The 24,902-nt window shown below is 39.9% G+C and overlaps 2 protein-coding genes across 4 annotated transcripts; both read left to right on the forward strand.

The window, feature by feature from the left end:
* The first annotated feature begins 6,300 nt into the window (after positions 1-6,300).
* On the forward strand, positions 6,301-17,946 carry LOC121905269. 2 transcript variants are annotated; one of them, XM_042423407.1, is made up of 10 exons: positions 6,301-6,435; positions 7,024-7,555; positions 8,730-9,242; positions 9,389-13,011; positions 13,096-13,366; positions 14,200-14,388; positions 14,476-14,565; positions 15,086-15,272; positions 15,885-16,092; positions 16,182-17,946. In XM_042423407.1, exons 2-10 carry the CDS (start codon positions 7,069-7,071, stop codon positions 17,469-17,471), a joined length of 6,858 nt encoding a protein of 2,285 aa, XP_042279341.1. In that variant the 5' UTR covers positions 6,301-6,435; positions 7,024-7,068; the 3' UTR covers positions 17,472-17,946. The 2 variants fall into 2 exon arrangements, with proteins under 2 accessions (XP_042279341.1, XP_042279342.1); XM_042423408.1 differs by lacking the exon at positions 6,301-6,435 and adding an exon at positions 6,485-6,840.
* Positions 17,947-19,171: 1,225 nt separating this feature from the next.
* LOC121905301 (putative zinc finger protein 66) lies at positions 19,172-24,429 on the forward strand. 2 transcript variants are annotated; one of them, XM_042423476.1, is made up of 5 exons: positions 19,172-19,376; positions 20,089-20,277; positions 21,601-21,716; positions 22,210-22,353; positions 22,571-24,429. In XM_042423476.1, the coding sequence occupies exons 2-5, from the start codon at positions 20,133-20,135 to the stop codon at positions 23,411-23,413; spliced, it is 1,248 nt and encodes a 415-aa protein (XP_042279410.1). In that variant the 5' UTR covers positions 19,172-19,376; positions 20,089-20,132; the 3' UTR covers positions 23,414-24,429. The 2 variants fall into 2 exon arrangements, with proteins under 2 accessions (XP_042279410.1, XP_042279411.1); XM_042423477.1 differs by lacking the exon at positions 19,172-19,376 and adding an exon at positions 19,425-19,873.
* The last annotated feature ends 473 nt before the right edge of the window (positions 24,430-24,902 follow it).

Below are 24,902 nucleotides of genomic sequence, written 5' to 3' on the forward strand. Positions count from 1 at the left end.
AACATCTTTGTTTGGTACAGATCCCCACAAAAATCACACCAAAATCATTTTAATATGTTTTTTTAATTAAAATGAGAATAATTATGTAAAAATGATTATTAATATATTAATATCGCAAATCATGTCGCAATTGCATTATCAGACAAAATTAAATGTGCAAGCAGCAATGAACAGGCCCTAACGCCTCCGCACACAGCAGGCTGCAGTGCAATCGAAAGGCTTCTGTCACAGGCATGTAGATGTCTTCAGACCTGGTCTGTTTTCAGACAGGGCAAGAAGAAGATAAACATCACTTCCTTTGTCCACTATTTTGACTGCTGCTGGGGCTGCTTCGCTGGAATTTTGTGGGGGGCGCTATTCAGCCAGTTTGCATCAATGATGGAATATTGTCATGTACATGTGTTCAGGATGGGAGTCTTATCAAACATGTAAAGTTTGGTGCAGACTGGAGCATTTACAATAAAGTTATAGCAACTTCCTCTGTCATGGCGAAACTTCAAATCTCAACAGTGTGAGGATGAGAATTTTCTGCAGGGTGAGACATGTCAACCCACATGACCTGGTCAAAGTTTGATTGACATGTGTACTGTCAGGTGTGTAGAGACAATAAGTAACTGCAGCTGGACACAGAAAAATACTCATATATTTGAATGGAGAGTGTGAGTGAACCCACACCTTTTTGAACATTTACTGCTTCCACATCGTTTTAGATACAAACTTCATTTGAACTTTAAATGAGTCATGAGACTTTGACCTACAAATCTTGAATTTACATGTGTTTTCTATCTTTTACTGTTTAGATATTAGAGTCTGAGTTTTAAAGTCTTTTCTTGCTCCTCCTGTTATTTTATAATGAGTGTGTATTGCGGAATGTTTCACAGCACTGAGGGAGTCACATAACGAGGAGCAGTTGGAGAGGAGTGCACTTCTTGTGAAATCTCCACATAAATCCCAAGCCTCCAAAGAAGCCTCAGTCTCCTCCAGAGGTGCCTTTTTTCGGTCCTCTATGGCAGAAACCTCTGAAGAAGCCTCTCTCTCCTCCAGAAGTCCCTCTTTTTGGTCCGCTGTGGCAGCAACTCCTGTGGAAACCTCCCTCCCCCCAGAAACATTACTGCACATATTTGGTGGGCCGAACACGGTAGCAAACCTGGAAGCTAGAAACTTTTTTTCGTGTATGAGCCAGCTGAGCAATTCTTATTGGACTGAATGGGTACCATTTTTTGTCCGGTATCCAGCTCTGATAATACATCCATGGGCAGGATGCCAGAAGTTGCTCAGCGACATATAATAGTAATGACAGGAAGACAAGCACAAAGTGCAATGACATTTAAATGAGCTAAATGTCATCTCGCATTTTGTCCCATAGCTGTTTAACTTTCCGACTGTTTGTTGCTGCAGTTCTCAGCTGGTAAAATCTTTTTTTTAAATGTAAAATTGCAGAGTGACCTGAGCTGTTACTGAACCTGACTTACTGCAACTCAGCAGCTCTGCTCCACAGCAGACAGGTTCAGGCAGACTTTCATTGGAACTCCAGTTGCACATTTTTAAATAAGATTTTACCAGCTGATAACCGCAGGAACAAACAGCCAGAGTTGAAGAGCTGCAGGATGAGATGTGAGGAGGATTTCTGATGTTTCTGTGGCTACCAGCAGCTCCTCCTCCTGCGGACAGTCACAGACGGAGAGACCCCCTCCAGCATGCCAGCACCGCTATTAACTGCCGTTAGCTCCTGAAGCTAAAGCTATCTCAATCAGCATATATTTGAAAATGAGCACGGGGTTGGGGGAGGCGGGTGTTATCATCCTACCATTTATATAAATTTCATGACATATAAACCTCACAAATGGTCGACTCTCCGTCAGCACCTTTTTGGGGCTGAATTCAGCAGCAGATGACAAGTTGAGCCACTTTCAATCTATGAAATGTAGATTTTTATAAATCTGGTGTTAATGTCAATATTAGATTGACATTAACAGCAGATATTGCTGGTAATTGACATTTCCCAGCAGATAATTTACAGAATCTACATCTTTAAAACCATACTTACTTGGTCAAGTTTCCTCTAACACACAAAATAATTATAAATATAATACTATATACCATTCAGAAATGTAAATTATTGTAAATATATAGGTTTAAAAGAGAAGGCTGGTGATATTCTGTATTTTTCTTTTTGTCAATAAATACCATGAGGAAACCAAAACTGACAAGTTCATCCTACCAACAAGTAGGCTATTGTGTGTATCCAAAGCCTGTATATCCTCTGTGCCATAGACCTCCACTGTTGTCCAAAAATTATTAAAATCACATCAATAAGCCACTAAATTGTAGTTTATTTTGAGTCAATCTCACATACACCATCCTGCTGCTGTAAATACTCACTAGCAAAATATAGATTAATCTTGCATCTGAAAATAACAGCTGATATGCATTTTCTCATGGTTAAAAACTTAAGCCTTATCTTCTAAATGTTTGCCTTGGAAAACACTACAATTAATAACAGTAATGTCCATGTTGTAAAGGTATTAAAGAACCACACCAGTGATTTAGCATGTTTTAGTCCTTTTACTGCAAATCAAGTTTACTTTGAGTACAGCTTTTTATTGTTCCATTTGGTTTTTATTCATTTTCTGCACCGTATGAAAATCAAATAGCAGACTTGAAACTTGCTTATTGTGTAATTATTATTGTATCTGACTCAACTTAACACTTGGGAAGTGTACAGGACAAAGACCCCACTCAGTTAAACCACTTAAGAGAGAAGAAGAAATGCACACAGGAGAGAAAAACAGAGGTGGAGGCAGTAAAACTAGCCAATAGGAGCGCAGACACATTTGATTGGCAGCAGAATCAACCAATGGAAGGCCATAAACGGCCTCTACGTTTCAACCTCAGTTTAGTCTCACTATTGAAGTCTCTGCATTAAAACTATTTAATTTATTAAATCATTATCGTTTTAATTGATACGTTTGTCAGTTGATACATATACATGCAGTTCTCAAGATATAATAAGCAATCGTCCCATTCCGAAGAAGCGTGTTTTGAGCAGGCCCTGCACTTGTCTATCTAGTAAAGGAAGGAACCTCTGTCTGTCTGTATGTCCTACGAGTATCTTTTGAACCTCTCATTAAATCGATTCCATACTAAGCAGTTGTAAGGCCAGGGAACAAAGGGAGCGCAGTGTTCAATTTGGTGCAATTTGGACACGTGATACGTTTAATGTTAGTAAACTGAAACTGAAAGAAATGTAAGTGAACATTTGAGCTGGAAAAGATGAAAACAGAAAAAACCTGTTGAAACTGTAGTTAGAAGTAGAAGTTTTAGTTTAGGTGTAAGCACTGAGTGAAGTTCAAGTGTTGCCAGATGTGAAAGTTTTGAACGGAGTTGAAGTGTAGAGCTGCCACCCCATCAATTTTTCAAAATTCAACAAAAATAACTTAAGCTGAAGCAAAAATAAATAAATAAATAAAATCTGCAGCCTCACAGTAAGCAGCCACCTACTCATCACTACTGACCAGTGACTGACCTTTTACCTTCTCAGCTTCACCTAACGTAAACGAACGTACCATTTAATCAGGTGACCACAGGGTGAGCTGGACTGATACAAAACTTTCAAACTTTCAAACTTTGTCTTCTTGCTTTCAAGAAAGGAGCCACATTTGAAACTCCCAGCAATTTACTAGCATAAGTGCTTTTTTGAGGTAAAAATGTAACTTTTCTATCAGATGTATTTTTTGGATACTGTCCTTAGATCAACGGTCTAGGAATCCATACAAGTATTATTAGAATCACTGTTTTGTAAGCTAAAAATAGAAATGACTAACATGTCAAACTAACAGTCAGGCTAGTTCACATGATGTGAAAACATGGCTGGTAATACTGGGACAGTTGTAACACCTTGATACAACCCTACCTGAACCAAGTAATTTCATTTATATTTTAAAAACCTAAAGGCCAACATAAAATAGATTACCTGCTAAGTTAGTGATAATCAGTTGCACGCTAATAGTCAGTGGAAACTCATGTGTTTGCTTACAGAATGCTAAATATCAGAATGAGGAAGACAGACAGGAGAGTCCCATTTCCTTTGCTGGAGAGGGCTTCAGAGAGATAAAACAGAGCAAATCAGTCAGGAGTCTATCGTTATACCAACCCTGTACCGTTTTCACAAGAAGAGGCAGAGGCTAGAGTGCCAGGGATCCAAATCACCTCCCAGAGTAGGATACTGGAGCCCCAAGAGGGTTTTCTCCACAGAAAAGGAATTCCTCCTTAGAAACTACCTGACAGAGGCAGCTGACTACAGGTTGAGCCCAAAGGAGGTAGACTATTAAACTAAAGTGGGCTATATGTAGATTTATTATGTATTCAACTAATTCATAACAATTTATTCATTTCAGGTACGTAAGTTTGCCTATAATTTAGTAAAGTCATGTAACTGCAACTATCCTGAAAGCTGTGCAGAGAAAGGGATGGCTGGAGCTGCCTGGTTTACAGCCAATAAGATATACTGTATGTATATTCCTACAGCTTTCTCTCTGTGACGCAGAGGCTAGCTCATGCCTCATTAAATTGGTGTCTTGTGTGTGTGTGTGTGTGTGTGTGTGTGTGTGTGTGTGTGTGTGTGTGTGTGTGTGTAGATTTTGTTTAGTCAACATTTTAGAGCTACAACAATTTGATGATAGAGTAACTGTTTTTAAGCAAAAATTAAAGCTGCAAGCAGCGTTAGTCGGGACCTTGCACTCTGGCTCGTTGGGATCAGATCATTTTGCTTTTTAAAAATGAGGGATATTTCTTACAAGTGTGGTGTGCTTTTATTTTGAATGTTTGATTGACAGGATGAGAATTTTCTGCAGGGTGAGACATGTCTGTCTTGCTCACACCTGTGTCATCAAAATTATGAGTTTTGGGCCCATTCACTTGAATTTCAATTAATAAATTGAAAACTCTTGATGAGTTTGTGTGTAAAACAAATTATTTTCCTAATTTTCATCAAGTCTGTTTTTTAGAAAAGGAAAGACTTTTAACCCACATGACCTGGTCAAAGTTTGATTGACATGTGTACTGTCAGGTGTGTAGAGACAATAAGTAACTGCAGCTGGACACAGAAAAATACTCATATATTTGAATGGAGAGTGAGAGCGAACCCACACCTTTTTGAACATTTACTGCTTTCACATAGTTTTAGAAACAAACTTCATTTGAACTTTAAATGAGTCATGAGACTTTGACCTACAAATCTTGAATTTACATGTTTTTTCTATTTTTTATTGTTTTTTAGATATTAGAGTGTGAGTTTTAAAGTCTTTTCTTGCTCCTCCTGTGATTTGATAATGAATGTGTATTGCGGAATGTTTCACAGCACCGAGGGAGTGACATCACCAGGAGCAGTTGGAGAGGAGGATTTTAGAGTACGCTTTTTGTGAAATCTCCTCATAAATCTCATTACTTTGGCCAAATTTTACATTAAAAATCATATTTTGTAGGTGGAAATTTTGCTGCGAATCCATTGATATAGGTTTGAAAGTGGTCAAACTTATAGTTTTATAGTTTTTATAGTTTATAGAAGCCTCTGTTTGACACAAAGTTCATGCTCATAGATTGCCTTCCCATTGTTTTACATTGTAAGGTGTGATGTGGCACTACAACTTTCAGGGTTTATAAAATCCAAACCGTTCAAGTTATTACAAAGCTTTTAACAACTTTTTTCAGCATAGTGTCATAAGTCACCTATTAAAGTTTGAAGCCGATACCATTAACGCCCTCGGAGGAGATAGCGTTTGTTCAGGGGCCAAAATTGGGGCAAAGTCTTATTTTGAGAAGCTAATTGCGGACTTCCTGTTGTATTTCAGAGGTGTCAGCGTATGATTTGTAGGTCTTGATGAAACGAGTAATTGATTGGTTTGATCTTTTTACGACATTCCTACGGGCCGTGGCGGCCATTTTAATTGCGTAGGTGGTGCTAGAGAGCACATTTTGGCACTTTATGAGTTCATTTTTACATTTTATCACATTTTTCACCAGACCTGATGTGCGTGCCAAATTTGGTGAGTTTTTGAAAGAAAGAAAGAAAGAAAGAAAGAAACAAGCAAACAAACAAACAAACAAACAAACAAACAAACACACAAAAAATAATAGGGTCCTCGCCCTTACGCGAGGACTACTGTTTTACAGTAGTCTCCTGCCTTTTGGGCTCGGTCCCTAATAATCTCAATTATATGTTTTTTCAAAAATCATTCAGCCTTACTTTGTAGTCTGGTTGTGTTGGTAGTTGTACCAGGCAGCTGTTGGATGAGTGGACGGCTGACTAGTAGAAACCACAGTTCCCATGAGTCCACTGCGCGGCTCGTCAGACGTGACGTCATGATGTCTGCATCTCCTCTGTGTTGGCTTTGTGCGGAACGACGCGAAAATGTTTGGGTGGACGAGTCAGCCCAGGTAACTTTATCTCTACATCCTCCTGCATACGTACAGATATACGGCCGTGTGTGTGATCGGCTAAACGCTGCAAATGAGTCAATAATTAGCGTCTGTGGCGCCGTAGCAGGGCGCAATTGCAAAGATTTGCAGCCTGATTTTACCGCAAATTAGTGAATTTAGGCTAACCAGGCTACCATTATCTGTGTGTCTGTGGTTATTATGGAGGGACTGTTCAAGAAAATTATCAGCATGTTAAAAGTCTGTCCCAGCACTCTATTAACGCACATTAAAGTGTTGAATTTGGGTTATATTACAACCTCCTGCGGCTGCCCTCCATGTCCATCGGTCTTCCTTTGTAATACAAATGTTTTAAGCCCATTCATTCTCTGCTCTCCCAGCTGTCGCCATGTGGATAACAAAGATGTATGTATTCACTGCTTTTTAAAAATCGACATATGTGAATAGTTCAATTATTCTGAATGATACAGAGGAAAGTGTTTGGTTTGTATCGCACTGTATATTTTTTTTCAGTACCTGCTTTTATATGTGTTGTTACCTGTGCAATTAACAGTCATTCTGCGTTTCTATGGGGGACCTGATTCACAGAGACATCTGAACAAGTGCGTTTGAGAAGCTAAGAGGCTGAGAGCCATGCAGAATCCAACCCAGATGAACAGCGGGCCAAATCCTGTGACCACAGCAACCACGGAGCAACCACTGGACAGCGAGACTGATGGGGCTCAGCCAGCACTAAGTGAACCAGATGCACAAAAAGATGGGTGTAAATCAACTGCTCTTGTTGAGAATCAAACAGTCATCACATCACATGGGAATGAACAAACATCAGATACACCTGCAAGTGTGGCAGTCACACAAACAGCAGTGAATAAGTCTGCTGTTCAGTCACTGGCTAAGCCCTCTGGCAACACCAGAGAGATGGAGACGGACTCAGGTTCAAAGCCAAATGCCCCCACAGAACCAGCATCTGATACAAATACAAATCCTGGATGTGAGGTGCAAGAGGCAAAGAAACAGGATAAAGTTGTTCGTGATGGTAGGAAATATGTTCCATCCAAGAAGGCCATGATAGATCCTCTGAAGATGGACATGTCAAAGCCGCTGGTTATTCCGCTTACATGTAAGTAATGAAGCTTTCATGTATGTAATTCTGTTTGCTCTTATACCTCTCTGAACCAGGCTTGGATTGAGAGACCTTTTCTGTGTTTGATTAATAGTTAGAATTCAGGATTACACACTCTCTAAAGTATAACAAGTATAACATTATTCTAAAGTGTAACAACACTTTAACTCCCATTTCTTAGTTAGGGAGATGGGATGTGATAGCATGTTTTCATGGCGGCAAACAAATGCCACTTCAACAAGCTAGCAAGCTTTAAAAAAGGTTTATTTTACCAAACTGATATAGTGTCCAGTGTTGTTAAACTAAACAATGAATAGTTTCTGGAGATCAATAGCAGCTATACAAAACACTGCAAGTTAGAGCTAGAACAATAAATTGTCTACGTTGATATATACTGTATGCTGATATTATTGTAGATATATCGACATATATCTCGGCCGATAAGTAACAAAAAATTACTGTAGAGACATTGCAAAATATGTTTGATTTAGGAACATTGTCACCATTAAATTATTTTGTCCACCAGAGAGCACTGACAAGTTTATTTTTTAACTGCAACATGCCCTGCTCAGTACATATTGTGGTTATAGTTCCTTAAAAAACATAACTGAAATAAAAAAATGGCTATCAGCCAATATATTATTATTGGTTTTTAAAAACTCTTAAATATTAATATTTATATCATTCTTGAAGGTGTCCACATTATTCCACCTTTATATCTCTAGTGTGTGACAGTATATGAATGCAGTATTATCTTGAAGCTTAGTGGAAGTTGCGGAAGAGGTAAATCATCCATGCATAATCACACTGGGGAAATGAGCATTATTAATGATCTGTGTCCTGTTAACCACTTTCCCATGCTACTGCACCAGTGCATGTTAGCATCAGGAATGGGCAATTATTGGGCCGTTATCATCAGTCTCCTTTTATTTATTATAATGCCCAGACAAATTTCTATTAGCTGTGTGTTTATAATAAGGAGACTTTCTGGTTTTATTAACTCTCCAGGCCACTAGTGACCCACATGGATAAAACTACAATTACTCCAGAAGCACAGTATTCTTTTTCCGCGATAGCCTTTATGCTTTCTATGAATATGTGTCTCTGTTCTGAGAATGCTGATGCATGTTAGATGTAAACTTTCCTTCTTTGCTGCCCTGTTTCCCTCTAGCGTCTCAGCTCTCCCTGCAGTGCATCGAGTGCCACATAATCTTCAGTGATCACAAGAGCAAAGAGCGTCACCTGAAGTTGAGCCACCCAGCAGAATATGAGCAATGCATACTGAGGAATGCGCTCTTTGCCTGCTACGTTTGCGACCGCCACTTCACAAACTCCACCGAGCTCATGGCCCATCAGAAAGCCCACACAGAGAAGAAACCCTTCAAGTGTCCAATCTGTAGCCAGGCCTTCAACAAGTCGTCAGGGCTCACCCTCCATAAAAAAATTCATTTTGGCCAGGATGGTTATGCCTGCACGGACTGTGGCAAACCATGCAAAACCTTGACATTGCTGAAGTACCATCGGCGCACACACACTGGAGAGAGACCGTATGTTTGCAAGGAGTGTGGGAAGAGGTTTAGCATGTCCAAAGCGTTGCAGAAACATATGGTGTCACATTTGCCAGAGGGAGCTGAAGGAGATCGGGGCAACACCACAGGCAAAGCGCAGCTGAAGAAAAATGATGGTAAGAAAAATAGTTAAGCTTTTTTTAAATTGTAATTTTCATATGAATTTATTAAAAATTCTACCATATGTCTTTCATGTTGCAGGAAATGTGCTTTTTATGGTATACTACAGTACATCACAACTTTCTTCCTTTATTCTCTCTAGGTGCTTCTACAATCAAGTACCCCTGTCCTGTATGCAAGGCCACTTTCAAGACTACCAAAACACGGCTACATCACATGAAAACCAAGCACAATTTGTCACCTGCAGAATCCAGTAAGACCCTTCCAGCTGGGCAGCAAGTGAAACTAAGTACTCCAATCATAACTCCCATATCTATTTGCCAACCAGCATTACTACAGGTGGAGCCCAATGGACCTCTCCAAAAGGTTGATGCTGATATCGACACAGAGCAGATTCGCAGACTTATTGAATCTTTGGGAAATGTGCAGAAAGTGAACCAGGTTGTCATATTGGGGCAGGTGCCACCTCATGCCCCACCACTGGAAGTGCAGCAGATATCAGAACTTTCAGAACCAGTAACTCTGAATCCACCCCAGATAGATTTCACAGGACTGAAACAGACAGGACCAAAGACTATAGAACTGGATTTTTCAAACAACTCGTGTGATCCAATGGAACAAACAATTATACTTGAGCCTATTACGCCAGATGGACAGTTGGAAAACCCCTCGTTAGGTTCCCACATAGCAGCAGTGGAAAATATTGAGCTAACGCTTGTTCAGAGTGAACAAACAGAGAGACCTGAGGGAGAGATGGTGCATCAGATTCTTCAACAGCCTGAGATTAATGCAATTCAGGCTGTTCCCATGGATCAAATGGTTTGTCATAATGAGGGAGATGAGCTCAAACAAAACCTTGAGCAAACTGTCATATTAGAACTTACCCCCACCTTGATACCAACTGTGGAGCTGGAACAATCCCAAAATGTGCAACCAAATGAAATCCCATCCACCTTATTGGTACCAACTACTGAGCTGGAGAAGACTCCTGATCAAACTGTAGAAGGCAAGCAGGAGACCAACTTGTCAGTCCCAACATTCATGCCTACAGTTGAGCTGGAAATGACACCTTTACAAACAGAACAACAGGAGCTTCCTGCTTGCCCTTTTGTTCCATCAGACACACTTACACAAACTCCAAATGAATCTGAAACTAATCCCAAAGAAGGGGCAGATTCACAGATGCAAACGGTAAGTCTAGATCAGGCCCACTCAGTGACAGATAGTGCCACACCACGAGAGCCACCTGAGAAGACTGCACAAGAACCATCTGAGGAACTGCTGGTAGAATGCAAGGAGGGTCAGCAACAGGTGGAGAACTTGTCTGAAGTAGAGGACACTTTTGCTAAAGAGATGGTCTCATCACAATTAGAGACCAAGGAGGTGCCACAGATCTCAGAGTTACCAGTAAATGTAATGTCAGCCCAAGAACTGGTGAAAGTACGGAAAAGAAAGCCAGCCAAAGCATTTATCTTTCAAGGGTATATGCAAGAACTCATAGGGTCCATACAAAATGAGGATTTACTAAGTGGTGCCAAACCTGCCAAACGCCAAAGAACAAAAAAATCTCATCTTGTTGTTAAATTTGGTCCACAAAGTAAAGAGAGGAAAAATAAAAAACAGAAGAAGCAATCACAGCAAAGCCAGTCAACCCAGGAAGAAGCTATAAGAGGTAAAACAACAAATCTCTCAGAGAAAAAGGTGTCCTCTCAGAAGAAGGGAAGAAAAGGGAAAAAAGACAAGAAAGCAGGGCATTCAGTATTGACAACTGACATAAAATCACCTTCACCTACCCAGGACCCACACATACCTCAAATAAAAGAGGATACAAGAAAAAATAAAATGAAAAAGCAAGAAGATGTGGCTGTGGCCATGGAGGATGTTCGGCCCATAAGTGAGAACAAGGCTGTAGGCTCACCTGTATTTAAAAAGAAAAAACAATCAAAAATAATGCAAAAAGGTCAGTCCAATAATGCAAAGGATGGGAAGATGACAAGTAAAGAGCGAAAGAAAAAGGGTGCAAAAATTTGTACAAAAACAAGCACCACCTCAGCAGACATACCTGGCCCACATATAACACAAGATTCTCTCCTTCTGCTGAAAGGTCATAAACAGCCCCAGCTGAAAGTTTACAAGTTAGACCCTTCAAAGGCACCGGGGCAGACACAAGAGGCTTCACTTCATGATTCCCAAACGTCAAATAATCTCACAACTGAAGGTAAGAAAAAAGGAGGGAGACCCAAAAAGAACCAGAAAGCTCTTTCGTTGCTGTCCTCTCTACAGATCCAACATCAACCACCTGAAACTCTGCCCATCAAGCCAAAGACCACCCGGAAACGGAAAACCTCCTCTAAAGTGGAGACTGAAGGAGTGATAACGTCCTCTCATTCCAAGCGTGCCTTAGAGTGTAAGGACTGTGGAGAGAGATTTAGTGAAGTCTCATCCCTTCAGAAGCACAAGGCGACGGTGCATATCATAGAGAGTCCTGGTCTCACTTACACCAATGGGAACATCTTTGAAGGGGTCTCCAGGTTAGATCTTAATCAGCTTCCAAAGCAGCATGATAGGGTCATTGGGGTGATGACTACTGCTACAGATTGGGATACTGAGCCTGAGATGGGGGAGATGGCATTAGAAGACAGAGACCGAAGTGTCTCTTTTCCTGCTTTGATTCCATCTCCATCTTTACCTGTCCCACCTACCGATGTTGAAGTGAGTGGTTATGAAGACAAGGGTGGAGACAAAAGTGGAAGAGATAGTCAGTCTCTTCCCTTTCCAGATGTTCCCTCACTATCTGATCAAATGAAAAATAGTCCCAATTTCTCATCTGAATCCCCTTTAAATACCTCTACCCAGATGAAGAGTCCTGAGGCAGGAGAGCGTTTGGTGCCAGATGAGGACAAGAGAGAAGAAGGTACCCTGAAGAATCCCAGCTCAGAAACTGAAGTCCAGGCTACCACAGATGAAGACATCAAGGAGGATTTACTTCTTGAGGTAGATTTAATCACTGTTGGGGAGCAGAATGAAAGAGATGATCTAGCCTCACCTCAAGACAGCGTTTCCCAAAATGAATTAAATGGAACCTGTAATGCTGACACTGGAAGCACTGAAACACTCATACGTCCTGATCAAGTTGATAATGAAAAAACTGAAAAAATTCCAACTTCTCAGACTGTGTCATGCGCCACTCAGCAAGTAGAGATCAAGGAAGAGGAGGAAGAGGTGTTAGTCCAGAAGAAAAAAGAAGGAGGCAAAGGAGCTGCAACAAGGAATGCTTCAAGGGGTAGGAGGAAAGGAACAGGACGTCTAAAGAGGGGTATGATATCAAGGAGAAATTTGGCTGCAGATGCTGTCAGAGAAACAGAATCAGAGAAAGAACAGGATGATTGTCTGGTAGTTTTTGAAAAACGTGCCAACGCCTCTGATTCAGAAATGAATGAAGGTGAGACCTGCACACAGACTTCACAGCCAGAGATCAGTCCTGAATTTGATGCCAACAAAAGTACTTCTCCCGCCACATCTCTGCCTTCCATGCACTCTACATTAGAGAAATCTCCTGAAGAGCAAGTCGTGTTTGAGCTGGAGTCTGTTACCACGAATGTTGAGGAGGTAATGAATGAAAGAGGACTGCTAGGAGGAGAGGAGAGCAACGGGGAGACTGACCAGTCTCCAGGCATCATACTTGAGAAGTTCCTCACCTCTAGCCAAAGAGTTACAGCTGATAAGGAGCAATGCTTGATGACAGTGAGTAACAATCAAAGACAGGTGAGATACTAATTGTACTAACAAATACCATACGGTTATAATCTATTCAAGATAGGAGTCCTTAAAAAGTTATTTTAATTCCAGGGTTTGGACTGCATTGCAGAGAATGAGGTACAGGGCTTTGGGAGCCAGGATATCAAGGTTGAGGAGAACATCTCAGATCTACCTCTGGTTGCACCCACTTGTCAAAATAGACAAAGTGCAAGTGTGCAGCCACAGCCCCACCATGACATAAGGACTGTTCTGGTGAAGGAGGAGAGCAGCCTCATGCTGAATGACACTCAGGCCACACAGGGCTGCAGACACATCCGATGGAATGTGGAGCAAATAAACATTGAAAACACCGCCAGTCCATGTAAGCACTAGTGTGTACTGTTGCTAAATTTTAAAGTAATACCTCAGCGTTTCCAGAAGGGGATTATTTTAGCTCAGCATAAAGACTGGAAGCAGTGGGAAACAACTAGCCTGGTTCAACCCAAATGTAAAAAAATATGCCCAGCTACACCTCCAAAGCTCAGTCATTAAAATGCCTTTTGTCTATATCCATGCACAAACTGAATATGTAAAAATGACAACTTGCGGTTTTAAGGGGAGTTACATGCTTCAGAGTATTTCTTGACGAACAACAACCAGGCACAGTGACTTCTTCAGACTCTTGTGGTTATGGTGTGGTTGCCAGGCAACTGGCAGATATGCTGCATAGAGGTACTGGCCAGATGGATAAACTGTTTGACAAGAAATTATTGCACAACATAACTCCCTTTAAAACCACAATTTGACATGTTTACTGAGATGCATCATGTTAATAAGTGAGTTTTAGAGGTGCTGCTAGATTAATTTTTGAAGCTCGGAGGCAGCCAGGCTAGCTGCCTCTAGTCTTTACGCTAAGCTAAGCTAATGACTTCCTGGCTCTGGCTCCATAACCCATAGACATGAGAGTGATATCCCAAAATGTTGAACTATTCCTTTAATCCACTGTAGATTATAGAATAGATACAATCAACAGAATTATGCAGTTTAAATCCCTCATTTAAGTGGTTTGGTTTCTGAACAGATTATTTATATTATCTAGCAGAATGGTAATGATTAATAGGCTTTCTGTGTGCACCCTGTTGACCGTCTGTAAGGCTTCTTGGGGCTTAAGTTGTCAGAGATGGATGAATAATGTTTTTGGTGTTTTGCTTTCAGTAATGGAGATTGGGGAGACATGTCGTGTCACCCCTGACTTCAACGCCAACCAGTGTATCTTCTACCCAGTGAAGGAGGAAGAGAGGGAGGTTCTGCTGGGAGCTGCTCAAACTAACAATAGAAGTTTAACCACAGAGGCATCCATTGATGCCCAACAGACAGAAGATCAAACAGCGGATTGTAATTTACGTGAGTTCTTGTCGTTTTCAGTTGTTTCCCAGCGTACCAAAGATTATAGGAAGACCGTTTTTTCACTGTTGAGTCTGTTAACAACAGATGAAGGGAACCATGCCGCACAAGACTACCAGGATACGAGAGTGAGAGGACTAATGCCAGAATCAGCTGATGACTTTGCAGACGGAGAAGGTGTGTTAGAGTGACCAATACTTTAACTACTTTATTAAAGGAGCCCTGTGGAGTTTTCTTTAAACTGACTATTAACATTGTGTTGCTTTCCTGTGTTTGTCCTTGAGTTCTAACAAATGTGTTGAATGCATTTCCTTCCTTATGAAGCATTTGCAAAGGTGATTTTTAAGTTTTTTAAATCCTGCATTGTTTACACCCATGTTTGTGGTCTAGCAGTTTCCTTCTTCCCTGCATTTGCTGTGACATTGCTGCATTTCTTGGCACATCAGTACCACCTGTAGATCAGTGGAATAGTGTGAAAGAATTGGCAGTAATGTGTACTGTGTCGCCCACATGTTCGTCCACATGCATGTGTGTCCTCATGCGTGTGCAGAAGAACAAATGCAACCTTACAGGGACCCTTTTGTAGAAACATTGTTTGATTCCACTTCTACTGGTAAAATAACACTCCACTGCGTAACTAAAAGCTATTTATCAAAATTGTTGAATATAGATGACTATATTATAATTGATCTTTCAGCTGAAGCAGACGCTGAGTGGCAGCATCCACCAGACCTGCAGAGCTTTCTTCTCCACAGTTCTGATGAGGAGGACGTGGGAAGTTTTGAACTGTCTAATCCTCACATTGACTCAGAAGCAGAAGCAATGGCCTATTTCTACAAGAACCAAACCAACAGCTCACAACCACCAGATGAAACATCACAAAAGTAAAGTGCATCTTCATTTCCTCACCGTAAACTACTAAAAGAAAAAATTAAAACATTAAAAACTGTTTTGTAGTATTTGATTAGAATTCAATAATACTGGATATATGTATAAATCTCAATGAATTGATATTTTTTCATGCACTGCATGTTACAAGATGAAAAAAGTTTAATAATGCATTAATAATACAGTTTATTTACATGCTGTGCAGACAAGCAACATTCAGCCTCACCCAACTTTGTCTTAATTTGTAGTCAATCCCTTAAAGTTTCTGAAATGTTAAATGGTATCCAGAATTACAGAAGTGCGCAAGAAATGCAGTTAAGCATTGCATGCTGGTGGGTTTGAGTTTAAATAATACTCACATTGAAAGATTCACATACCTTCAATCTACTGCCATACTGTACGAAAATAACAGTTTTTGTAACTTTAAAGGTTCTTAAATAGGATGTTTAATGGAAAAGTCTGGATTATAAGGAATGATATATGACAAACACTTTATTAAAAGTTAGTGCCCATGTAAACCTACTTCACAGTCATTGCTGACATGTTCATTGTTTTACTTTTTGCAGCACTGACTGATGTTTTTTTTTTTTTTTTTACTTATTCTTTAGTTTGCCAACTTCATCCAGCCAGCTCCAAGCACCAAGACTGGAAAACGAGATCAAAGAGCCCATTGATTACTTTTCCAAGTATTTTGGTTGGGATACCTGGATGGAAATCGCCCACTGCACAGACAAAATGTCCCACATGCCTAACCCTGTCACAGCCAGAGAGGTGGCGCAGTTTGTCGGGATCCACATTGCAATGGGAACTTTGAAGGTTTGTGTTTCTGTGTAATCCATTTCTTGTTTACTTGGCTCTGTTGCAAAACCACTAATGTTTTCATTTATTTGGCCTCTTTCTCTCAGTTTCCCTGTCCCAAGCTTTACTGGGAGGACTTTACTAAGGTGCCCTTGATTGCTGAAGCCATGCCACTTTCCCGGTTCCTTGAGCTGTCAGGCGTGTTGAAACTAGCTTCTCCTGCAAAGACTCCAGTCGACAGTAACATTGGGGAAGAAAGAAATGATAGTGACTATCAAAATGTACATCGAGGTAAAACTCTCTCAAGCAGGCAAAGTGAAATTTCTCAGCATGGTGACAGGCAGTGCCAAGGGAATACACCGAATGTCCCGAACAGTTCAAAAACACAGATGGATCCCCTGTGGAAGGTTCAGCCATTATTGTGCCGTTTCCTTGAAGGCTGCCAGTCGTTAAGACGAGAGGGTGATTCTGCAGTTGATCAGTATTCACTTCCTTTGACTGGCAAGATGCACAATAACAAGCTGTCTCTCTACTGTACTACATTAATTGGATTTGGGGGTTTGCTCTTACATGTGGATCTTAAACTGGATCTCTCAGACAAAGAAGATGCTGTGGAAAAAATGGTTCCAAAAGGCAGTATGGTGTTTCTTTGCAAGCAGGAACTCTCCACCCCTGCGATGCTCGAACGCCTGTTAGTCGCTGGGATTCATGGTGCAGGCAGGGTGGGAGGAGAAAGAGGACAGATCGGGGATGAGTTTGTAAGCTCAAATGGGAAGCTGATGTTACGCAGATCACACTGTGGCTTTATACTTTCTACTGCTGGAAATGGTCAGAGAAACATGGCCTCACTCATTGACAACTTTGAGAAGGCCCAGATGTCGGCTCGTCTCAACAGAGATTTGCAAAACCTCTACTCTATCCCTCTCACTGCCTCAGCTCCAACTTGCTGGCCTCAGGCAGTGCTCTGGTACCTCACAGATCTGGCTTTGGTCAACTCTTGGCTCCTGTACAGACAGGATCACAGGGCAGCATCTGCACCTTTGACGCTCATGGCCTTCAGATTGGAGGTGTCCAAGGCTTTGATCCTCTCCAGCAGCTCAGACACCCAGGACTCAGTTCCCCCTCAACCCCCCACAGAGAAAGCTCATGCAACATATGAAACCCCCAATCCCAGCCTATTAGAGGAAAGTCCTCTGCCAGATGCAGCCACACGGTACGATGGTTTGGGCCACTGGCCTGAGCAGCTCGGGGAGGGAGAAGGTGGTAGGTGTCGCTTTGGGGACTGTCAGAGAACATCTCGAGTGCTATGCCTTAAGTGCTGTGTCTTTCTTTGCATCTCACGCAACCACAACTGCTTTTTAAATTTCCATAATCAAGGAAGTTTGGGAAAACAATAACATTCACAACAGATTTGACCCCTTATTGTTAACGTCTTGCTTTCTGATTCGGAATGTAACTGTGCTTTTGGTGATGAATCTAAATGTAAACCCAGCTAATCAAAAAGTAGTATCATCTCTGTCCTTACAACTTTTCCATGATGCCTTTCACTGGCAGTGTCACACTTTTGTAGGATAATTATGCTGCAGTATAAAAAAAACAATTGCATTGTGATGTGGCTTGTGATGTCATTGAGCAGGTGTAAAAACGAATTTGCCTTCAGAAGGAAATGTGAAAAGAGTCATAGCCATACACTTTGTGCTGCAAAAAAAAAGTGAAAATTATTATTTTTACATTGCAGCCACCATGATGTTTTTTTATTTTTTATTTTAGCCTGACCTAGTTCACATTCCATGAGGAGCTTGTTTTTGGCTCTATGAATTTAAACATTATTTATTTCAATTTCAGAAAACAATAAAAGACAGGTTTAAAATTGTATGTGTTCATTCTTTAAAGACTTCTGACAATGTTTGCAAATGTTTCTTTTTGACAGTTTGACTTGTCATAGTAGTGAAAGCACAGGTGTTACCAATTACATTAACAATGGCCCAGCTCTATTCAAGTTCCCAGTAAGCCAGGACAGTGAGCCAGCTTTCACAATACCAGGACCCTGAAACTGAAGCAGATAAATCAAATCCAGCCATCATGAATTTTATTATTTAACCTCTGCTTTTCCTACTGTGACATGTCAAAATATCTTCTGTGAAAATGGCCTAGATGGACTGAATATGGAAAAAATATTCATAGATGATGAGTATTGATAGATGATAGTTCATGAACACTTATTCCCCTTTGGTTTGATAATTGTGTGCTTCATTGCTTTTCACTATTAAAACTACATCAGTTATAAATAAGGATAGATAAATATACATATTTATATATACATTGCAGTGTTACAGAACAGAAAAAACAGAGTTACAAGCAGAGCTATACTCGGCTGTAGCAATTGTAATATGTATTAAATATACACTATAACATGACTGTACCTAGTGATTTGCTTTACATACAGTAAGTGCAAACCAAGTGCACAATGTTGTGTGCTGTACATGTCAAGGCGCTGGATTGTGCTTTCATATGTTAAAATGTAATTAACTGACTACAACAGTCATATTAGGTATGTTATAATACAGTGATATGAGCTGACAAATACTGCAGAGGAGTAGAGAGCATATGAACAACAGGTGGTATCAAAAATGAAAGACAAACGAGATTTTGAAAAAAAAAAACAACTTACAATTTAAATTTTGTTGGGTCACCATTTTATACCAGGGTATGCTAGCTTGTCTTGTTTGGTATACAGTCGAAGATGTAATATAAAGGAGTGCATGAGACTGTGTGGGAGGAGAGTAACAAAACAATTACAGTACAAGTTATTGAAAATTACAATTTCTTTTCAATACAGTTGTTTTGGGTCACGTGACGGGATCAACTATAGAACCGGACTGAATAGAAAAGCAGCATAATTCAAATCCTTGTTCACGTAAACGCGCGCACGTCCTGTTTTATCCTATTTTGTCAGTTAATTAGTGCAGTGTATCATAAGTATGGTAACATTTTGAAAACATCTGTGATAATGATGCCAGTTTAGTTGAAGTGATTCTTTTCCATGAAAAAAAGAAAAAAAAAAAAAAGATTCGTGTTTTACTGCGATGAAAAGTGCTGCTCTGTATCAACGACGGAGCGACTTTGCTGACTGATTTTTTAAATATATTTGAGTGTTTTGCCTATGCATGAATCAACAACAGCACTGGGTACTCTACGGCAGCCATCTTAGTTGTACCAACGGCTGTCACTACCAGATCTACACACTGTACGTCTGTGAGGTCAACTCTCTCAGTCAAACTACACTCAAACAGCGGCTAGAGGTAACGTAAACGTCTACTCAGTTTCACATTTCTTATTTAAACACTTTACTTTAGGTGTAGATATTGACGCACATTCATATCAGATGTATGCAAGCGCCAAACAATGATATAAAACTTGATATGTGAAAAGTCTTAGATTCTCTTTGAATGGCAGCCAGTGTTTTTAGCGCTAACGAGCTACCCGTAGCTAGCTGGCGAGCGTTAGCCCGCTCGATTTACTGCTGCTTTATTACGATTAATGGTAGCTTAAGTGCACAGCCATGGGCATAAGGCTGTTACTTTTTTTCTTTTTGCAAACGATTCCAGTTTAACAGCAAGAACGCATTTTATTAGGCAAACTGAAAGCTGGATGCCCGCAAGCCTACATTGAGCTAGTTAGGCTAAGCTAGCGGCCTCAAAAAGCAGTATAACGCGAAGCAAGATGAGCTGAAACTTGAGTGGTTCCGGTGGGGAAGCTGAACAAATAGTTGAACAACCCATAGATTAAACACTGTATGGTTCGTGTGAATAATATTATGTGATTTGCTTCACTTCAGTCAGTAGAGCAGATTATTTGTATGTTGTTTGTTAAACATAACTGATTCTTACGGTATCGGTGATATCTGTGGTATCATAACAGTGTTATAACGTACTCCAGCTGTTATCCCTCGTGGTATGTAATCTTTCTTTCATTTCTGACCTTTTTTCTGTCTTGCACTTTAATTGAATCCAGGAAAATTGTTGTGAGTGCCTGTTTAGACCACCCACTATCCCAGGATGGACTCTGAGATTTTGAACATAGAGGAGATCGTGTTAGGACGGGGACTGCCAGATCCACCTCCAGAAGCTCCCCCTGAAAAGCCAGCCGAACCATATAAACCTATCACTTTGAATGGACCTCCTGCACCCTCCGTTCAACCCTGTAAGTAGCACAGTAGTCACTTGCAACTAAAAATTATTTTCATTATTGCGTAATCTGTCAATTATTTCCTTGTTTAATTGATTTGTTGTTTGGTCCATAAAAGGTCAGAAAATGGTGAAAAATGTTGACCACTGTTTTCCAGAGCCTAAGTTAACGTCTTAAGTTTAGTTTTAGTTTTAGTTTTTATTTCTGTGTCATGCCAAACACACACCCATCCCACATGGGATTACAAGACACCACTATTTTACAAAACATACATCGACCGGTAATGCATATACAAAGCATATATAGAGACAAGTGGAAGAAGAAACACACATAAAAAAATGAAAACAAAAGTCTCAAATGGACTGTTCACAGAAAAGACATTAAACATATCTATAAATGTTCTCGATAAAGGGCTTTTTTTCCCTTCTCCCAGACTTTTTCTAAGTTAACTGGCTAATATGTGAACAGCTTCATATGTGAACAGCCAACTCAGTCTTTTTGCGTCATCCATAATTACAAAACCGATATGTGTTTTTATCTCACTAAACAAAGCATTGCACAGTTCCCAATAAAAAGGACAGTAGAAAACAAAATTGAACTCATTTTCTATATCATTTACACAGCACATTGGATAAATCTGCCTTTCTTCTCCTACATTAACATACTGTCCAGTTCCAACAGTCAATAGCAGATCTCAGCTGGGCACATTGAGATGTTTGCTTTTTAGACAAATTATATACAACATAGTTCTCAGTACCATATTCAGTCTTTATCATCGTAAATGTATATGGATTTAGTCCATATATCATCAGCCTCTTCAAATGTCTTGTTTTGTCCACAACCAAAAGATTATCAATTTACTGTCATCGAAGACTAAAGACTGGAATCAATATTCAAGAGCTTTTATTGTCACATGCACAGCAACACAGCAGTTGGCAGCCTTGAAGGCAGTGACATTTGGCTTCTTTGAGCTCTAGTTCCAATTAGATTATGGAAATAAATATTAAAAATTGTAAAAAAAAAAAAAAAAAAAAGAAGAGAGGAAAGGTATGAGAGAGAGATGAAACATATATGTACATATATACAAATATACATTATATTGCACATTGTATATTTGTATTTTATTTTTATTTTTTTGTCTCTCTCTTATCTTTCTCTTGCCTTTCTCCTTTTCAGAGAATTTAGACTTTTTTTTTTTTTTACTTTAAAATGACTCAAAACGATTGATTATCACAAGGTGGCAATTAATTTAATAGTTTGCAACTAATCAATGTATCATTGAAGCTCTATTGGTGACAGCAACTCAAAAACTTGCCTTTCTTTCTCCTGTCCTCCCAGACCAGCATGAAAATCTTCAGTGTTTCCAGTGCTTCATCACATTTTGCAGTGCCAAAGCCAAGGAAAGGCACATGAAGAAGAGCCATCGGGAAGAGTATAAGCAGCAGCTTCAGCAGGTAAGCTTTCTCTAGAACCATATGATTTTATCATCTCTCTCCTTCTTGCTCTGTCTTATCTTTCACTCCCCTTTTTAATTTGCTATGCTTGACAATATGCAAGTAGTTACATAAGCATGTTTCCTGTATATTGCTGTAACATTAATGGCATTCCAAAGTAAGAAACTGAGCCAGTTATTATCACAAACAGCCCAAATGACCTGCTATTTGTATGTACTTGGTATAGCTTGTGTATCTGTAGGTTTTTTTGTTTTTGTTTTTTTTGTAAATTCATAGTTGGTATTTGCCTATTGAGTACACTCAAGAGAATGCAGATTATACATGTAGTATCAACATTTGGCGCCATATTACTGTGTTTCGTTTTCAATAACACAAAGACAAACTCCTACTCATCAATTATCTTTAGTGAAGAAAGTCACAAAGTGAATGAACTTGCACACATTTCTTCTTCTTGAATTGCTTTAACTTTGATTCTTCTTTAATGTATTCACAGGGAAACACATTGTTCACATGCTATGTGTGCGACCGCACATTTCTGTCATCCGAGGAACTGACACAACACCAGCCAACACACAGCAAGGATGACAAGCCCTTTAAATGTGTCCACTGCAAGGAGAGCTTTAAAACATTCTCTGAAGTGAGTAAAACTGTTAGAATAAATGCTGATACATGTTAATAACTCAAATGCAGTATTCAAACTAAAACTGTCAATGTAAAAAACATAGTTGGGCTGCATGTTTGAATATTTGAAATTCTCTTCTCTCATTCCAAATTAACTGTCTTGCTTTAAGTATTGAGCAAATTCTTGTTTGCACTTATATTTTTGCATAACTTTTTACTTCTCGTCTTCCCAGCTCACAGCGCATAGAAGACAAGTGTGTCCAGAGAGGCAGTTGGTATGTAAAGATTGCAATGAAACCTTCAGGAGTGCTGGGCTGCTGCGCACTCATCGCCTGACCCAGCATCCTCGCCCAGAGGTAGACACTACCGAGCAGCCGGAGGACGCCACGAAAACCCATCGCTGTAAGAAGTGCGGTCAGGGCTTTGAGACAGAACCAGAGCTGGTAGCACACCAGGAGAAGTACCCTGAAGGTCAGCAGTGTAACGGCAGCGCTTCATCTGTCAAGAAACGCGGACGGCCTTCCAAAACTGAAGACCCAGCAGGTGCTGAGAAAAAGGGAAAGCGGAAAAAGAAGGATGAGGCAGAAGCATCTGAGGAGGCGGTGAATGCCAGCAGCGTGTTGGAGTCAGCAGAAACCCCTGCAGAGGAAAAAGGAAAAGCAGGTGGAGCAAAGCGTGGCCGTCCTTCTAAAGCAGCAGCAAAGTCTGAAACAGAAGACAAGAAGAGCCCTGAAGATGACACTGAAGCTTCAGGAAAGGAGAAGAAACCTAAAGTAGAGTCTGTAGTATCCCGGCAGCACCCCTGTCCTGAATGTGACCTCACATTCCCCGGCTTGGTTCAGCTTCGTGCTCACAAGAAAGAGAAACACACCCCGCGGAAAGCCCATCCCTGCGAAGAATGTGAAGAGAGCTTTGCCCGTCCTGAGCAGCTAGACGCCCACATGTCCCGGGCTCACGCCGTCGGCCGCTTTGCCTGCCCAACCTGCGGGAAGAGCTTTGGCCGGGAGCGTACCTTGAAAGCTCACCAGAAAAGCCACCCAGACGAAAAGCCGGAAAACCCAAGTTCAAAGAGATAATTGAGGCATGGGGACCTGACAGAAAATGTATGTTTTTTGGGTTTTTTTTTTTTTTTTTTTGAAGATTTTAGTCAGAAATTGTCCTTTTTCTTTTAACATTGGATATCTGATTCTCCAGATGATGGTTTCAGATGACTTTGGAATGGTTTTGAAAATGACATTTTAGCAAGTTTTGGATTTAAAGTTGTGACCTTTAACATTACAGAATTGTTGAGTTTGATTATGAGTTATTGAATTTTTGGACAATGGACACATCTCCTAAATTGACTAACCAAATGTTGTTAAACCCATCTATTAAAGCCTTTGTCATAAAACATAGTTTATTTGTAAAAACGTAAAACAGTTTTGATTAACATTTTAAATGATTTATTTCTTTTTTTTTTTTTAAGCATGAAATGCGTGTGGTGTGATTTTATTACTTGGTGTCTTGAGTTTTTAAATTCAGTTTGTGGTGAAAATGTTTTTTTTTTTTCTTCTTGTTTTTCCTAAACAGATTGGATGAGTACATATTTTGAAGCAAATTAGATGCCTAGTAGAGATACAATGTTTTGAATGTTTAGACAGTTTGTCAAAAGAAATGTGTTATGTACAGCTTCTGGTTCATATTGTGTATTTTTTACACTTAATATTTTGATTATGTTCCTTTCTAAATTAAGTCTCATTGAGGAAGAATTTTAAAATAACACGATTATGTTCTGCTTAAGATTTGTTGGGCTGAGGGCTCCAGATTCAATGTGGAGTGTTTGGCATGTGGGCAGGAATGATCCACTATAATCCTGATTTCTCTTATGGTAAAATTTACTCCTTTTTATTTTTTCACTAATTAGAATAAATCATGTCTTAGACATTTCTTGAACGGAACTCACGGCTCTTAAATGCCTTCGAGTCCTATAAGGAACTGTGTATATGAAGTGTCATTCACTGATTGGATTGTTTCTCTCCCCACTGCAATGTGTCTGGACAGTGCAAACATGTAATAAAACATGCTATCCCAAGGGAGGCTTCTGAAGAAATAACTTGCTTTTTTGTCTTTGTTGTCTCTTCTAAATCAAAACCACACAGATATTTGGAGTTGTGTTCTGTGTGTTGATTACATGTATTCTCAGAACTAAACACAATGGATGCCATAAGGATATAACATTAGTGCGCAATTTGTTAATATTCATTGTTGAAATAGACTGTTTCTGCTTAGCAACAACAGAAATTTTAAAAACTGAAGAAGAGAATTTTGCAGGTTATTTGTAAGGAAAGAAGTACTTCAGGTGTTTTGATATATATCCAGATGTTAGCTAGTTCAGTGAGAAGCTCTGATTGGTGTGAACCGTTAACACTGAGCAGCTGCACCATTAGAACTGTTGGGTAATAAAGTGTAACTCCAACATTTTGTCCAAACTCACCAACCTTAGTGTGAACTTGTATATTTTGGGACATGTTGTGTCTTATCTGCAGTATTTATATATTAATGTAATGCTTGAATATGTTATTGCCA

The sequence above is a fragment of the Thunnus maccoyii genome, chromosome 10 (genome assembly GCF_910596095.1).
Source record: "Thunnus maccoyii chromosome 10, fThuMac1.1, whole genome shotgun sequence".
NCBI lineage: Eukaryota > Metazoa > Chordata > Actinopteri > Scombriformes > Scombridae > Thunnus > Thunnus maccoyii.

Excerpts from the sequence above, each read along its gene's own strand:
- LOC121905269 (XM_042423407.1), top strand. The coding sequence starts at position 7,069 with ATGCAGAATCCAACCCAGATGAACAGCGGGCCAAATCCTGTGACCACA. Across the intron at positions 7,556-8,729 it reads GCTGGTTATTCCGCTTACAT|CGTCTCAGCTCTCCCTGCAG; the intron begins GTAAGTAATGAA and ends GTTTCCCTCTAG. Across the intron at positions 14,566-15,085 it reads TGACTTTGCAGACGGAGAAG|CTGAAGCAGACGCTGAGTGG; the intron begins GTGTGTTAGAGT and ends TTGATCTTTCAG.
- LOC121905301 (XM_042423476.1), top strand. The coding sequence starts at position 20,133 with ATGGACTCTGAGATTTTGAACATAGAGGAGATCGTGTTAGGACGGGGA. Across the intron at positions 21,717-22,209 it reads ATAAGCAGCAGCTTCAGCAG|GGAAACACATTGTTCACATG; the intron begins GTAAGCTTTCTC and ends ATGTATTCACAG. Across the intron at positions 22,354-22,570 it reads GCTTTAAAACATTCTCTGAA|CTCACAGCGCATAGAAGACA; the intron begins GTGAGTAAAACT and ends TCGTCTTCCCAG.